The sequence below is a fragment of the Aquarana catesbeiana genome, linkage group LG11 (genome assembly GCF_042186555.1).
Source record: "Aquarana catesbeiana isolate 2022-GZ linkage group LG11, ASM4218655v1, whole genome shotgun sequence".
Classification (NCBI taxonomy): domain Eukaryota; kingdom Metazoa; phylum Chordata; class Amphibia; order Anura; family Ranidae; genus Aquarana; species Aquarana catesbeiana.
In genome coordinates, this window is record NC_133334.1 from 273823343 (window position 1) to 273840542 (window position 17200).

Here is a 17200-nt window from a genome sequence, read left to right on the forward strand (position 1 = left end):
GGTTGGAATCAATAAATGGTGTCCGGAGGTGGGTAGGGGGTGAAACCAATAAACGTGCTCGGAGGTGGAACCAATGAACAGTGCTCTGAGGTGGGTAGAGGTTGGAACCAATAAATGGTGCCCGGAGGTGGGTAAGGGGTGGAACCAATAAACGGTGCTCAGAGGTGACTAGGGGTGGAACCAATGAACAGTACTTGGAGGTGGGTAGAGTGTGGAACCAATAAATGATGCCCAGAGGTGGTTAGGGGGTGGAATCAATGAATGGCGTTCGGAGATGGGTAGAGGTTGGAACCAATAAATTGTGCGTGGAGGTGGGTAGGGGGTGGAACCAATAAACGTGCTCGGAGGTGGGTAGGTGGTGGAGCCAATGAACGGTGCTCGGAGGTGGGTAGAGGTTGGAACCAATAAATGGTGCCCGGAGGTGGGTAGGGGGTGGAATCAATAAACGGTGCCCAGAGGTGGGTAGGGGGTGGAACCAATAAAACGGTGCTTGGAGGTAGAACCAATGAACGGTGCTCGGATTTGGGTAGGGGTGGAACCAATGAACAGTGCTCGGAGGTGGGTAGCGGGTGGAGACAAGAAGTGACTTGGAGAAACAAAGCCCTGGTTAAACCCACAAGTGCTTTTTATTACCACTACTATTCCTTTATACTGAGGGACAGTTGGACCATATTGCATGATGTGAACAGGCATCATAGAGAATAACGTGATTTCCTTTAATCATGCATTGCAGTGCCACAGTAGATGCACTAGCATGAATGAGGCCTTAGGGTGAGCGAAGAATGTTAGAGCCCCTGTGAGGCTTTTATTGCTGTCTGTGTCCCCCCATCATGTTGATTCTAATCACATCCTTTACTTGCACAACAAAAAAATAAAATAAGGAATTGATAGTAAGTCTCCCAGTGACAAGCAATAAAAACCTGACCAAAGCCAGTCGACATTCAAAAAGAGATGTCAGGACTGCGTAATACAAATAAAAGCCTTGGACAGCCCTTTCGGCAGGCTTAGTATGAAATTAAGTTTTCATCTCATCTTACATATCACATGTAAAGCGTGAACTTTTGTCAGCTGAATGACACGCTGGTCACAGACCACCATCCCCCCCCCCCAATTCCCAAGCAGTGGCTCTTGGCTGAACCTTCCCTGCTCCCTCCTTGTACCCAGACCGACGCATGTCCCCAGGACTCTCACACACACACATGGCCTCTGTTTCCAATATAGCCAGAGACTTCAGAAAACATATGAAGACAATTGTTAACGTGTCCAATTAAAGTGTAAATCCAGCCAAGTTTTTTTTTTTTGTTTTGTAGGAAAGCATTAGAGACCCTTCCAGGTTGTTACTGCTATTTGGGATGCTGTAGGAGAGATTTCCCCTTGTTTGCAGTCACGGTGACACCGGTCTAAGCAGTTGGGGAATTAGGGAAGGTCTAAAATGGGGACACCGACTAAAATAAAAATGCCTTTCTTTTTAGTAGAGTGGGGAAAAGCTACAACCCCTGGAAGCTTTTTATTGCTGTATGCGTCCCTGTTGGAGATTTTCCATCTTGAGTGCATTCAGTAGAAGATCAGAAATATGAAAAAAATGTATCAGCTGCATTTATTAGTTGTCAACAAAGTGACTGCATACCACAATGTCTCCACCTGGGAACCATCCTATCTTGTTTTGTTTTATTGCTCCTGGCATGCTCACAAGGATAAGACTTCCCCTATCATTGTGAGCAAGTCAGGAGTGGTGAAACACATCAGTGAAGGTTGGTATCCAGGTGGAGACAACACGACTGCATACAACAATGTCTCCACCTGGGAACCAACCTTCAATGATGTGTTTTACCACTCCTGGCTTACTCACAAGAATTGGGGAAGCCCCTTCCTTGTGAGCATGCCAGGAGTAATTCAATACATCAAGGAAGGTTGGTTCAGAGCTAGAGACTTTGTTGTATGCTGTTGTGCTGTCTCCACCTGAGAACCATCCTATCTTTACAGGTTTCACTGCTCCTGGAATGCTCACAAGGATAGGACTTCCCCTATCCATGTGAGCAAGTCATGAGTGGTGTAACGCATGAGTGAAGGCTGGTATCCAGGTGGAGACAACACGACTGCATACAACAATGTCTCCACCTGGGAACCATCCTATCTTCGCAGGTCTCACTTCTCCTGGCGTGCTCACAAGGAAAGGTCCTCTCCTATCCTTGTGAGCAGGTCAGGAGTGGTGTAACGCATGAGTGAAGGTTGGTATCCAGGTGGAGACAACACGACTGCATACAACAATGTCTCCACCTGGGAACCATCCTATCTTCGCAGGTCTCACTTCTCCTGGCGTGCTCACAAGGATAGGACTTCTCCTATCCTTGTGAGCAGGTCAGGAGTGGTGAAACGCATGAGTGAATGTCGGTATCCAGGTGGAGACAACACGACTGCATACAACAATGTCTCCACCTGGGAACCAACCTTCAATGATGTGTTTTACCACTTCTGGCTAACTCACAAGGATAGGGGAAGCCCTTTCCTTGTGAGCATGCCAGGAGTAATCCAATACATCAAGGAAGGTTGGTTCCCAGGTGGAGACGTTGTATGCTGTTGTGCTGTCTCCACCTGAGAACCATCCTATCTTTACAGGTTTCACTGCTCCTGGAATGCTCACAAGGATAGGACTTCCCCTATCCATGTGAGCAAGTTGTGAATGGTGTAAAGCATGAGTGAAGGTTGGTATCCAGGTGGAGACAACACGACTGCATACAACAATGTCTCCACCTAGGAACCATCCTATCTTCGCAGGTCTCACTTCTCCTATCCTTGTGAGCAGGTCATGAGTGGTGTAACGCATGAGTGAAGGTTGGTATCCAGGTGGAGACAACACGACTCCATACAACAATGTCTCCACCTTGGAACCATCCTATCTTCGCAGGTCTCACTTCTCCTGGCATGCTCACAAGGATAGGACCTCTCCTATCCTTGTGAGCAGGTCAGGAGTGGTGAAACATATGAGTGAATGTTGGTATCCAGGTGGAGACAACACGACTGCATACAGCAATATCTCCACCTGGGAACCAACCTTCAATGATGCATTTCACTACTCCTGGCTTACTAACAAGGATAGGGGAAGCCCTTTCCTTTGTGAGCATGCCAGGAGTAATGCAATACTCAGGTAGAGACATTGTTGTGCTGTCTCCACCTGGGAACCAATCTGATGCGTTTCACCAATCTTGGCTTGCTCACTTGGATGGGAAAGAGGTGAATCTGTGAAGACAACACAGCTGCATACAACAATATCTCCACCTGGGAACCAACCTTCCTTGACATGTTTCACCACTCCTGGCTAGGACTTCCCCTATCCTTGTGCGAAAGCCAGGAGTGGTGAAACACATCCTTGAAGGTTGGTTCTTAGGTGGAGACATTGTATGCAGTCACTTTGTTGAAAATAAATACAGCAAGAGGAGCTAAGAGTGGAGTGGGCCTGATTTTTTTTTTTTTTTCATATTTCTGATGGGGAGTGGAGATGGACTACAGCGGCCAGCCCCCAAATTGTCCGTGTACAGGAGGGGCAAGTCTTGTGTTTAGTCCCCTAAACATCCAGTTAGGGTTTAAATCTCCTTTAACCTCCTGAAGCGGCGGGAATGTAGAAAGATTAGCCGCACCATAGCTGATTGATTCTTCCAAATTGTGATTGTGCTCATTCTTCCGATGATCGCTAAGCAGGTTTATCTTTCTCTGGATGAGGGGCGATGATTAGAGACTGTCATCTCTGCTCTGCTGAACAGACTACAAAGCCACCTCTTGATCTTTTGGTGCAAAATGGAGCGTGACTGGCGAGTCTTGAGGATAAATGGCCTTCGGAAATACGTTTGAGGCTCGGCTATACGGACTATTTGAAATGGCCTTTTGAGGGCGGATATGGGAAAACACTGCGATGATGGAATGCAAAAGGAAAAAATATTTATCTCTCATTGCAACCACTTACAGCAGTATGTCTTTGTGGTGCGTCCGGTGCAGAGGACCTGTCAGCCGTTTAAAAATCTTGTCCAGTAAGAGTGTCTTGACAAGCCCAGTCAAGAACATCGAGCTCTTTAGTAATTAAGTCATATATAGATTTTTCTTGTTCAGCCTGCTAATAGATTCTTCCATTCACGTTAACCGCTTCAGCCCCGGAAGATTTTACCCCCTTCCTGACCAGAGCGTTTTTTGCGATTCGGCACTGAGTCGCTTTTACTGACAATTGCGCGGGCGTGCAGCGTTGTACCCAAACAAAATTTACGTCCTTTTTTTCCCACAAATAGAGCTTTCTTTTGGTGGTATTTGATCACCTCTGCGATTTTTATTTTTTGCGCTATAAACAAAATAAGAGCGACAATTTTGAAAAAAATGCATTATTTTTTACATTTTGCTATAATAAATATCCCCCAAAAATATATAAAAAAACATTTTTTTTCCTCAGTTTAGGCCGATCGTATTCTTCTACATATTTTTGGTAAAAAAAAATCGCAATAAGCGTTTATTGATTGGTTAGCGTTTACTAAATAGGGGATAGTTTTATGGCATTTTTATTAGTAATTTTTTTTTTACTAGTAATGGCGCCGATCAGCGATTTTTATTGTGACTGCGACATTATGGCGGACATGTAGGACATTTTTGACACATTTTTGGGACCATTGTCATTTATACAGCGATTAGTGTGATTAAAAATGCACTGATTACTGTGTAAATGACACTGGCAGTGAAGGGGTTACCCACTAGGGGGCGGGGAGGGGTTAAGTGTGTCCTAGGGGAGTGATTCTAACTGTCAGGGGGATGGGCTGTGTGTGTCATTACTCTGATCACAGCTCCCGATGACAGGGAGCAGAGATCAGTGACACTTGTCACTAGGCAGAACAGGGAGATGCTGTTTACATCAGTATCTCCCCATTCGTCCTCTCTGTGAGGCGATCGCGGGTATCCCCACGGCGATCGAGTCCGCGCGACCCGACTCACGGAGCTCCTGGCCGGCGCGCGTGCGCGCCACCGGCACGCACGCAATGGCATGGCGGGGAATTCAAATGGACGTACAGGTACGCCCATTGCCCAGCCGTGCCATTCTGCCGACGTACATTGCCGTGCGCCGGTCGGGAACCGGTTAAACAACAAGGATGGGGGAATCCCCACTATCGGCCAACAATTTTCCACCTGGCTCCTTCCATTTTTTGGTCAAAGTTTATCTAGTGGTGCCAACAATACTACCCATGGCTCAAAATTTGAGCAGTGTATGGTCAGCTTAAAGGGGTTGTAAACCCTCGTGTTTTTCACCTTGGTGCATCCTATGCATTGAGGTGAAAAAAATTCTGACACTGACCAGCCCCCCCCCCCGGTTTAATTATCTGAGCCCGTTCGTTCCCACGGCGGAGACACACTCTACCTCTCTGCCGTTGTCTCGGCTCTTGATTGGATAGACTGATGGCAGCGCAGCCATTGGCTCCCGGGCGCCAGGGGGCGGGGCCGAGTCCTGCACTCTGTGTGAATGGACACAGAAGCAGGACTCGGGAGCGCACCCGTACGGGTGTCCACCTTAGGAGAGCCTTCTCCAACGTGGGCACTCAATGCGTTGAGGATCTACCAGAGCCGCCGGGGGACCCCAGAAGAAGAGGACCGGGGCCACTCTGTGCAAAATGACCTGCACAGTGGAGGTAAGTATGACCTCCAAAAAAACAAAAAACGAGGGTTTACAACCCCTTTGGCTCCAACTTTTCTTAGTTTTTTTGTTCTTATTCCATCCCCTCCCTCCAAAAAAAGCATTGCCAAGTTGCACTTACCTTCTCCACATTCCAGTGCTGTCCCTGTCTTTCTATTCAGTCCAGCACTGGTGGTCCTCCTCATTCAGGGTGACAGTCATGCCACAACCCCGGAAGACGTCAACTCTGATGAACCGCATAGGGTGGAGCTGTGCCACCTGACTTCATCATGCTAGTGTCCACAGAACTAAGAATTGGACAGTTTCTGAGATTTTATACAGTGCTGTGATATTATGCTACTAATGTGTATGCAATAAATACATCTGTTGTACCCATTATGAGGGGTTCCCACCATCCCTGTGATGAGTTACCAGCTCTGCACACTGGTTGTGCCCATTATGAGGGGTCCCCGCCATACCTGTGCTGAGTTCCTTGCCCGGTAAACACCTGCTGTGCCCATTATGAGGGGTTCCCACCATCCCAGCTGGATTTTCTATTTATTGTCCATCCCTGTGCTGAGTTCCCGGATCTGTACACCTGCTGTGCCCATTATGAGGGGTTCTCACCACCTCTGTGTTAAGTTCCCGGGTCTGTACTCCTTCTGTGCCCATTATGAGGGGTTCCCACCATCCCTGTGCTGAGTTTCCAGGTTTGTACACCTACTGTGCCCATTATGGGGGGTTCCCACCATCCCTGTGCTGAGTTCCTGGGTTTGTACACCTTCTGTGCCCATTATGAGGGGTTCCCACCATCCCTGTGCTGAGTTTCCAGGTTTGTACACCTACTGTGCCCATTATGGGGGGTTCCCACCATCCCTGTGATGAGATCCCGGGTCTGTACACCTGCTGTGCCCATTATGAGGGGCTCCCACCATCCCTGTGATGAGTTACCAGCTCTGCACACTGGTTGTGCCCATTATGAGGGGTCCCCGCCATACCTGTGCTGAGTTCCTGGCCCGGTAAACACCTGCTGTGCCCATTATGAGGGGTTCCCACCATCCCAGCTGGATTTTCTATTTATTGTCTATATTGTAGAATGTGCCAATAGGTGGAGCTGGGACACACAAAGGTAGGTGGGAACACCCAAACCTTCCAGGTGGACAGGGGCAGAGGCAATAATTGTGGCAGGAAAGATGTCACTGTTGGAATATAAGAAAGCAGGGGCTGCCTCAACTCGCCAAGTGGACTGGTCCTTTCACCTTAGGTTGCCCCCCCCCCCCCTCCCCCCATCATAATTCTAGAACTGGTTCCTATACAGCTTCCCATGTGTTCACTTGCCTACAATACATATTTTGCAATGTTGGTTTTGTATCCTTTTATAGTCCATTCTTTTGTCATGGATTTGCTTTTGTCTCTTTATTGGTGAAGTTTTCCACCTGCGATTGTCTCAAGTGGCAGTTTAATGTATCAACACATCCTGCCAGCCATGGGGGTCAGAGGTCACTTCCATTGTCTAGGAGCCCCCTCCCTCCCCGGGGGTCAAGGCTTTTGTGCCTGCTCTGGAAGCCACAGCCTGGTCACCTGACCAGCTCTCTGCCCCCCCCCCCCCCCCTCCTCCCGTCTTTAAAGAATTTAAAGAAAGCCGATTGAGTATCTAAACCCAAAAACAAAAATGTAATACATTGTAGCCGACCAATCTGCATTAGTTTTCTTCTTTAAAGCGGTAATAAACCCTAAAGCAAACCTTTATTATATTGCAGCTTACCAATTCTTACTGTAGATGTGATGGCTGCATTTGTTTTATTTTTTAGGCTTTGTTTCTTCTAATTTCACCTGGTGATCTAGCCAGTAAGTCTGTTGTTTTTCAAAAGAACACGTTCTCCAACAGAAAGTATAATTTGCTGGGATGAGGCAAACCATTTACCACTAGCAGGGATGCTTACAATGATCAGTTTTTATTTATTTATGTAAAAACCTTTATCCCAAAAAGGAAAAACTAAATGTTTGCGGTAACTGATTATAAAGTGTAATCTGCAGTTTGGCTTCAATATGTTAATATTTCTAAATCCACTAGTCCATCTAACACTCCCCTCCCCCCCACACACACTGACAATGTTGTCCAAAGGTGCCCCTTGTGCTCCCTCATCCAGAGTGGGGGCGCTCTAATACAGGAGATATGCTACCGGCCAGATTACCAGGTAAAAAATGGGGGGAAATCTAAAGAAAACTAATGCAGCCACCACATCTAGTGATTGATAACAATATATATGACATTTTTTATTTTTGGTTTAATACTCCTCTTGTACCCGGTGATCCTGCCAGTAACACACTTTCTGTCCTAGGGTGCCCATGCTCAATGTATCTATGGAGTAGCAGCATTGTCACTCAGGGAAAAGACTACAGAGCACCTTCCTCTTTTCCATAACACTGGAAGGAGGGGTTATGTAGTCCAAAAAGATGGCTGAGAACAATGTGAATGATAGGAGAGGAGCAGAGGCACAAGACGTTATCAGCTCACCAGATTTCTGGCAGGATCAGCAGGGATTTTTTTGCACTCATCAAAAAGATATACAGTGCCTTGAAAAAGTATTCATACCCCTTGACATTTTCCACATTTTGTCACGTTACAACCAAAAACATAAATGTATTTTATTGGGATTTTATGTGATAGACCAACACAAAGTGGCACAATTGTGAAGTGGAAGGAAAATGGTAACAAATAAATATGTGAAAAGTGTGGGGGGCATTTGTATGGCGCCCCCCCGAGACAATACTTTGTAGAACCGCCTTTCTCTGCAGCTGCAAGTCTTTTTGGGGATGTCTCTACCAGCTTTGCACATCTAGAGAGGGACATTTTTGCTCATTCTTCTTTGTAAAATATCTCAAGCTCTGTCAGATTGGATGGAGAGCGTCTGTGAACAGCAATTTTCAAGTCTTGCCACAGATTCTCAATGTGATTTAGGTCTGGACTGTGACTGGGCCATTCTAACACATGAATATGCTTTGATCTAAACCATTCCATTGTAGATCTGGCTGGATGTTTCGGGTCGTTGTCCTGCTGGAAGGTGAACCTCCGCCCCAGTCTCAAGTCTTTTGCAGACTATAACAGGTTTTCTTCTAAGATTGTCCTGTATTTGTCTCCCTCCATCTTCCCATCAACTCTGACCAGCTTCCCTGTCCCTGCTGAAGAAAAGCATCCCCACCACATGATGCTGCCACCACCATGTTTCATGGTGGGGATGGTGTGTTCAGGGTGATGTGCAGTGTTAGTTTTTCCCCACACATAGCGTTTTGCTTTGAGGCCAAAAAGTTCAATTTTGGTCTCATATGACCAGATCACCTTCTTCCACATGTTTGCTGTGTCCTCCACATGGCTTCTCACAAACTGAAAACAGGACTTCTTATGACTTTCTTTCACCAATGTCTTTCTTCTTGTCACTCTTCCATAAAGGGCAGATTTGTGGAGAACACGACTAATAGTTGTCCTGTGGACAGATTCTCCCACCTGAGCTGTGGATCTCTGCAGCTCCTCCAGAGTTACCATGGACCTCTTGGCTCTTCTCTGATGAATGTTCTCCTTGCCCGGCCGGTCAGTTTAGGTGGACGGCCATGTCTTGGTAGGTTTGCAGTTGTGCCATACTCTTTCCATTTTCCGATGATGGATTGAACAGAGCTCTGTGAGATGTTCAAAGCTTGGGATATTTTTTTTAACCTAACCCTGCTTTATACTTCTCCACAACTTTATCCCTGACCTGTCTGGTGTGTTCCTTGGCCTTCATGATGCTGTTTGTTCACCAAGGTTCTCTAACAAACCTCTGAGGGCTTCACAGAACAGCTGAATTTTTACTGTGATTAGATTACACACAAGTGGACTCTATTTACTAATTAGGTGACTTCTGAAGGCAATTGGTTCCACTAGATTTTAGTTATGGATATCAGAGTAAAGGGGGCTGAATACAAATGCACATTTTTCACATATTTATTTGTAAGAAATCTTGACAACCGTTTATCACTTTCCTTCCACTTCACAATTATGTGCCACTTTGTGTTGGTCTATCACATAAAATCCCAACAAAATACATTTACATTTTTGGTTGTAACATGACAAAATGTGGAAAATTTCAAGGGGTGTGAATACTTTTTCAAGGCACTGTAACAAAACACTTTTAAAGTGATACTAAACATACAACGTTTAATTTTATTTAATCATTGTTGTTCAGAGGTCACATGATGCTTCCCAGGTCTTTCCTGTCATCAGGGAAAGGTCTGAGGGAGGAGTTTCTAGTACTCTGCTGATGTATGAATCTGTGTCTACACATCGCTGATTGGTGCTGTGCCGGTCACATGACATAAAAAAAAAGAATAGAGAATTCAAATAAATAATTAATCGCAACAAAGTACACAAACTTATTACAAATCTATATTTCAAAACAAAATGTTTATTAGTGTTTTTTTGCAATTACATGGTGTAGGCGGAGTTTAAGTTGACTGACAAATAGCTTTCACTTTGTTCACACTGTAAAGATGTCTGGAGAAGGTTCTGCCAATCACAGGCTGTGCCACGCCCCCTCCAGCCTGTGTCTATGGTGTGTATGTGCTGGGACTAAAAGGAAGGTGAACCCTCCGTCAATCAACATCTTATATCCCACCCCCATAGTGTTTACAATAGGAGGTGAAAGGAAGGGAGGGGGAGTGTCATTTACCACTGTGTGTACGCCCACATGTGTGACCCTATAGTCACATGGGCTGCACAGATACGAAAAAAGGAGCAAATGAACAGCTTAGAAGGGAACTGAAACTGGAGCATGCTCGGGAGATGTTAACAACTGCTCTAAACAATCTCAAGCTGCAGTGGGGACGCAGGGAAGGAGGGAGGGAGGGACAGTGACCAACAGGATCAACCAGGAGTTTTGCAGTCTACAGAAAACATATGCTGCAGTGGATGAGTGAGTATGAACACAATGAAATATAGCGTATATTGACAGTTTTTTTATGTTTTGGGAGAGAGGAGGAGCGTCTTTGATCACTGTGTATACACCCACATGTGTGACTCCATACACATGGGCTGCTCAGATAAGAAAAAAAGGAGCAAATGAATAGCTTACAGGGGAACTGAAACTGGAGCATGCTCAGTAGATGTCAACAGCTGGCCTGCACAATCTCAGGCTGCAGCGGGGACATAGACAAGGAGGGAGGGACAGTGAACAGCTGGATTTTTTTTTTTTGCAGTCTACAGAAAACAAATGCTGCAGTGGATGCGTGAGTATGAACACAATGTAATATAACATGTATTGACAGTTTTTGATGATTTGGGTTTAATGACACCCAAGTAATTGTTGGGGTTTAATACATTTTAGTAGATGTCATGTGATGGAGTACAGATGGTTTATGATATCCTATTATAATGTATGTTTTTCTTTTACTTTTCCCACATAGAGAAGAGTAAGCGAAGACTTCGAGCCACAGAAAGGAAGGCAAAGCAAAGGCGTGAGCTGGCAAAACACAGGTGAGATCTTGTCCCGAACCTTGTCAACAATGTACCGCTTAAAGGTAAAGCCCAACTCCAGGTATTTGTTTTAGTAGACAATGGTTAGAACCCCTGACAGTTTTTTTTTTTTTATTGCTGTGTCCCTTTTCGGGAGATTTTCCCCTACAAAATAGACAGAGACAGTAACAAAACACCTTTTGTTAGCAAGGGAGGATTAGAGCCTCTATTAGATGCTTGTTTTGTCTGTGAACCCAGTGGGCTGATTTCCTAATACTTCCTGTTCAGGTGTCACCTACACAGGAAGTGTGAGGAAAAAAAAAACAAAAAAAAAACATGATTTCTAGCACTGAAAAATAAGATTTTTCTGGCATGTGAGTGTGCCTAGGCACTACAGCGCCTGGATCCTCATAGACAGGCCCAGACTGGCCATAGGGCACACCGGGCATTTGGCCTGGGGCCGCCGGCCTCATGTCTTAACAAGAACGACCTGTTGATGACCAGGTAAGCAGTGACTGCGGTCCGGAAATGGCTAAGGCAGACCGAGGTCAAAGCTTACCTCCCGCTATGCGGCCATGCCTGTGTCCTCCCCCGCCCCGCCAATGATGTCATCCTATAAGCAGAGCGGGGGTGGGGGGGGGAGCAGGGGCTCTGCACAGAGAGAGCGGGAGTCTTTTCATATTAACAATCACCCACTTGTTAATATGATCCAGATCTGCAGGACACACAGGGTGAATCCTTCTTCTGCCCTACCAAAGATAGGACTGTACAGGGGAGGCAGAAAGAAAAAGGGGGCACTGTGATTAGAGAGAAAAGGGGGGGGAGGGTATGACTGCGAGGGGCATTGTGATGGGGTGCTGTGATTGCTAGGGGCACTGTAATGTAAAGTGGTGCTGTGATATAAAGGGGACTGCACTGTAAAGGGGCACTGTAATTATTACAAGTGCCCCTTTACAGTGCAGTCCCCTTTATATCACAGCACCACTTTACATTACAGTGTGGAGGACCGACTCTGTAAATGTCCCATCACCAAGCCCCCCTCTGGCTGTAGTCTCGGGAGATTTGGTATTAGATCTGGGTATGTTACTATTGATTTGCTGACTGTTTTCCTTGCTGGAGGCTCTGACACGAGGAAGCAAAGCCCTGCCTCTACCAAGATGGCCGCCTCCACGCAGCGCAGAACAAGGCATGGTTACTCAGTAATGGGGATGATCAGCAGCAGGGAGATCACAGGTAATACTGGTGACTAGTCCATTGTCCTCTGCCTGGCTTTTTGGGCAGAGCTTCCACAAACCAGTTCCTCTTGGGATGTTTTGCAGTATAGCACACCGGAAAGGTCTGAGGAAAGACAGTCATGATAGTTGCCTTTGGAGTCCTCTGTGAATGATACTTACCTGGCTGTGATGATGAACTTCTGACATCAGCAATTTCTGAGTCCCAGGTTCAGAACATATATACAGCTGGTGACTCAAAAAGCCAGGCAACTAGCATTTTCATAAGGAGGTCAGCAGTGCAGCTTATGTATTTCTCTTATGTTGGGTGTTCTGCGATTTATAGATTTAGCACTGAAATCTTTAACAAAGACCAACACTGTCCTCTCTCTCTCCTGATCAGCGTCTATCGTGATAACAGCAGACTCGGAGGACGAGTCTTCCAACATTGAGGTAGAAGAGGATGAGGGTATCACCTTTGTGGCTCGAGCAACAGATGAGATCCTTCAGGGGGTTACGGTGACAGGTATGAGGAACTGTGAAAAGGGAGGATAAAAATACTTACCCGTATATACTCGAGTATAAGCCGACCCGAATATAAGCCGAGGCACCTAATTTTACCACAAAAAAACTGGGAAAACTTATTGACTCGAGTATAAGAGGAGGGGGAGAAATGCGCAGCTATTGTAAGTGGAAAAGAGGGTCAACAATGCCCATTTGCAGCCTCACTGTGCCCATTTGCAGCCATAGGTCCCCCGAACTTCATACTCGGTAGTTAAGGGTTCCTAGATGCCCCCTAGCTGCAGACAAAATTTGGGGTCTCTGGACCCAAAGGGTCCGAAATGTCATTGCTGCAGATGGACACAGTTGACCGACTTTGGGGCCCCCGTATCTCGGGGCCACTTGGTGCTAGGAACCCCAAATTTGTGTAAACCCAGTGGAACTAGCACTACAACATATCCAAAGCTGGGGTTCCTAGCACCAAGTGGACCCGAGATACGGGGTCCCAAAGTCGATTCGGAAAATGTCATTCTCTGCTGCAGAAAAGTGCTTGACTCGAGTATAAGCCGAGGGGGGCTCCTCCCACTGACACCAATGATGGGGCCTAATTCCTGCCACTGACATCAACCATTGGGCACTATTCCTCCCAATGACACCAACAATGGGGTACTTTCTTCCACTGACACCATAGATGGTGCGCTATTCCTCCCAATAATACCATTGATGGGGTGCTATTCCTCCCACTAATACCAATGATGGGGTACTATTCCTCCCACTAATACCAATGATGGGGCACTATTTCTCCCAGCAATACCAAAGATGGGGCACTATTCCTCCCCTTTAATACCAGTGATAGAAGAGTAAATTTCCTTCCACTTATACCAGTGATGGGGGTACTATTCCTCCCACTAAAACCAATACCGGGGTACTATTATTTCTCCTACTCTAAATAATGATGGGGCACTATTCCTCTCACTAATACCAATGATGGGGCACTATCCCTCCCAATGACACCAAAGATGGGGCACTACTACCCCTTGTTTTGGCCACCGAGCCTGGGGCCATGTTTATTCTCACTGATACGCTGGGCCCGGGACCTTTTCTACCCCCTCTGGCCACAATTCAGCCCCCCTTAAAGTCTGAAGGACAGTAAAATGGCCCTTTGTTTGAAAAATTTGGAGACCCCTGGGGTAACTCATCTCATAACCATAACCCCCCTTCCCGAAATGCATTGTCAATGATTGAAGTCTGACAAAGATTTAATGTCCACAGGAATGCTGGGAGTCTGTCAGAGTCCTCGTTTTGTGCCACCATCACCAACCATGGCTGAGAAGGTGCTGCCTTGGAAAGGAGACCCAGATCAGAACACAGTGTGCATCTCATCAGAGACTACAAAGATCGTCCCTGTGGATCTCAAGAGGTCCTGGAAGCAGAGCATCTCCTCTCTGGAGAGTATTGGGTCTCCTCCTCTAGCTCCTGACCTACAGGTAGACGCAGCCAGGTGTTTGAGACAAGATCTCCGCAGTCCTCCTGGCCTTCAGACTCTCCCGGAGACCTGTAGCTGTTTTCCTTTTGCCAATTCTCCATCACACGGTGGCAGAAGCCATCGAGACCCAACAGATATCCAGCAGCAAGAACTACAACCCTTAATGCCCAGGGAAGAGGGTTCTGGACATGGTTCTCAGTCCAGCAGACACAGTCATAGCAAAAGACTGTTGCAGTTGCATCGGCCCTCTAAAATCTGATACGGTGTGGGTGGCCCGAGCCTGGCCAAGAAGAATTTGACATATCAGTGCAAGGGAAGACTTTGGTCTTGCAGGTTAAGGTCCAAAGTTATCTCAGCATTTACATAGGCAAAGGTATGAGGCTTTGGAGTAGCAGTGTAAAACCTTAGCTGTACGAACATCTACAGGGAATATATGAATATTCAGTCCTAAAGCCAACCCGTGTCCATTTAGGGCAAAGCAACGGGTTCATTTTTGTAAACCTTTCTCCAGCAGCACATATGCACCTTTCCTCCCCTACCCACCACTGCAATCTGCTACTGAAAATACCAGTACTTCCGAGTATGGAGGAGTATGCTTGTTGATTGGCCCTGCAATGTCACATGGGGGTGGGTGGGGTGAGGCTTCACTAGAGTCACTCTAGTCTTCTGTGCTTCCCATACAAAGCTCAGGTTCCATTTTTGATTAGTGATTTAGGAGGTAAATACCATTCATGCCTAGTCAGGGCTTTTGTTCCTCGGAGAATAGGTGCAGGTACACCCCCCTTCAGAGCAACCCCTTGTTTTCGCCCCCTACCCACCTCCGAGCACTGTCCCTTGGTTCCACCCCCTACCCACCTCCGAGTACTGTCCCTTGGTTCCACCCCCTACCCACCTCTGAGTACTGTCCCTTGGTTCCACCCCCTACCCACCTCTGAGCACTGTCCCTTGGTTTCACCCCCTACCCACCTCAGAGTACTGTCCCTTGGTTCCACCCCCTACCCACCTCCGAGTACTGTCCCTTGGTTCCACCCCCTACCCACCTCCGAGTACTGTCCCTTGGTTCCACCCCCTAGCCACCTCTGAGCACTGTCCCTTGGTTCCACCCCCTACCCACCTCCGAGTACTGTCCCTTGGTTCCACCCCCTACCCACCTCTGAGCACTGTCCCTTGGTTCCACCCCCTACTCACCTCCCAGTATTGACCCTTTTGGAGAATACAGAACCAAGTATGATTTTTGTCATGCCAAGTAATTTGTATGAATAGAAAGTGGCAGCAAAAGGATGATTGGGATTATAAGGATGCCCAAGATTGAAAAAAAAAATACATTTTGTATTAAAATAGAAAGTTTATTCATAAAATAACAACATATATTGGGTTCAATAAAAATCAGAGTAGGATACAAATCACATTAAATCTGTCCATGTATAGAAGGTGATCAGTACTTGATGTTATATCCCAACATGTTTCGCCAACATTGGCTTCTTCAGGGGATTTCGAAGGATCACCAGTTCTCTTAAAGCTCCACAGAGACATCAAGGAGATCACCAAGAAAGTCCACAAAATTGGAGAGGAGGTTCTGTGCGATCACAGGGGGTACACGGGGACCAGGAAGACTCTGATATAGACACAGATTAGTGCAGGGGCGCCAGCAACTAGCTGCAATCATGCATACCTGGTGCTGTCATGTAATGACCACTTTCATTTGCAGCACAAAATCATAACGGTCGCCCCTGTTGTCCTGCTGGAGCCCCTGCACTAATCTGTGTCTATATCAGAGTCTTCCTGGTCCCCATTCTGTGATCGCACAGAACCTCCCCTCCAATTTTGTGGACTTGCTTGGTGATCTCCTTGATGTCTCTCTGGAGCTTTAAGAGAATTGGTGGTCCTTAGAAATCCCCTGAAGAAGCCAATGTTGGTGAAACATGTTGGGATATAACATCAAGTACTGATCACCTTCTATACATGGACACCAGTGACTCAATGTGATTTGTATCATACTCTGATTTTTATTGAACCCAATATATATATATATATATATATATATATATATATATATATTTCTTTCAATCTTGGGCACCATTATAATCCCAATTATCCTGTTGCTGACACTTTCTATTCATTAGGAATAAGGAGCCGAATATCATAATGCCACCTAATCTATCACTTGAGCTATTATAATTTGTATGAAGTTTGTTAATGATAACAATAAAAGCAGTAAAATAGATCCCCTACAGCCAGCAATAATAGACCCTACTAGCAACAAAAAAATCCACCCCAGCAACAATAGACCCCCCCAGGAACAATAGATCCCCTCAGGAACAATAGATCCAACCCAGCAACAATAGACCCATCCCAGCAACAATAGATCCCCTAGGAACAATAGATTCAACCCAGAAACAATATACCCCACCAGCAACAATATACCCCACCAGCAACATTAGACCCCCCCCCCCAGCAACAATATATCCACCCCATCAACAATAGACCCCCACCAGCAACAACTTATCCACCCCATCAACAATAGACCCCCACCAGCAACAATATATCCACCCCATCAACAATAGACCCCCACCAGCAACAATATATCCACCCCATCAACAATAGACCCCCACCAGCAACAATATATCCACTCCATCAACAATAGACCCCCACCAGCAACAATATATCCACCCCATTACCAATAGACCCCCACCAGCAACAATATATCCACCCCATCAACAATAGACCCCCACCAGCAACAATATATCCCCCCCCATCAACAATAGACCCCCACCAGCAACAAAATATCCACCCCATTAACAATAGACCCCCACCAGCAACAATATATCCCCCCCCATCAACAATAGACCCCCACCAGCAACAAAATATCCACCCCATCA

General features: G+C 46.3%; 1 protein-coding gene across 1 annotated transcript in view; it reads left to right on the top strand.

Moving 5' to 3' along the window:
- Window positions 1–15699, top strand: part of SLC9A5 (solute carrier family 9 member A5) — a 143111-nt gene extending 127412 nt beyond the window's left edge. Inside the window, 3 exon segments of the mRNA XM_073605843.1 lie at window positions 11075–11144; window positions 12738–12860; window positions 14108–15699. Coding sequence (XP_073461944.1) covers window positions 11075–11144; window positions 12738–12860; window positions 14108–14580 — 666 coding nt within the window. The 3' untranslated portion in view covers window positions 14581–15699.
- Window positions 15700–17200: the final 1501 nt, after the last annotated feature.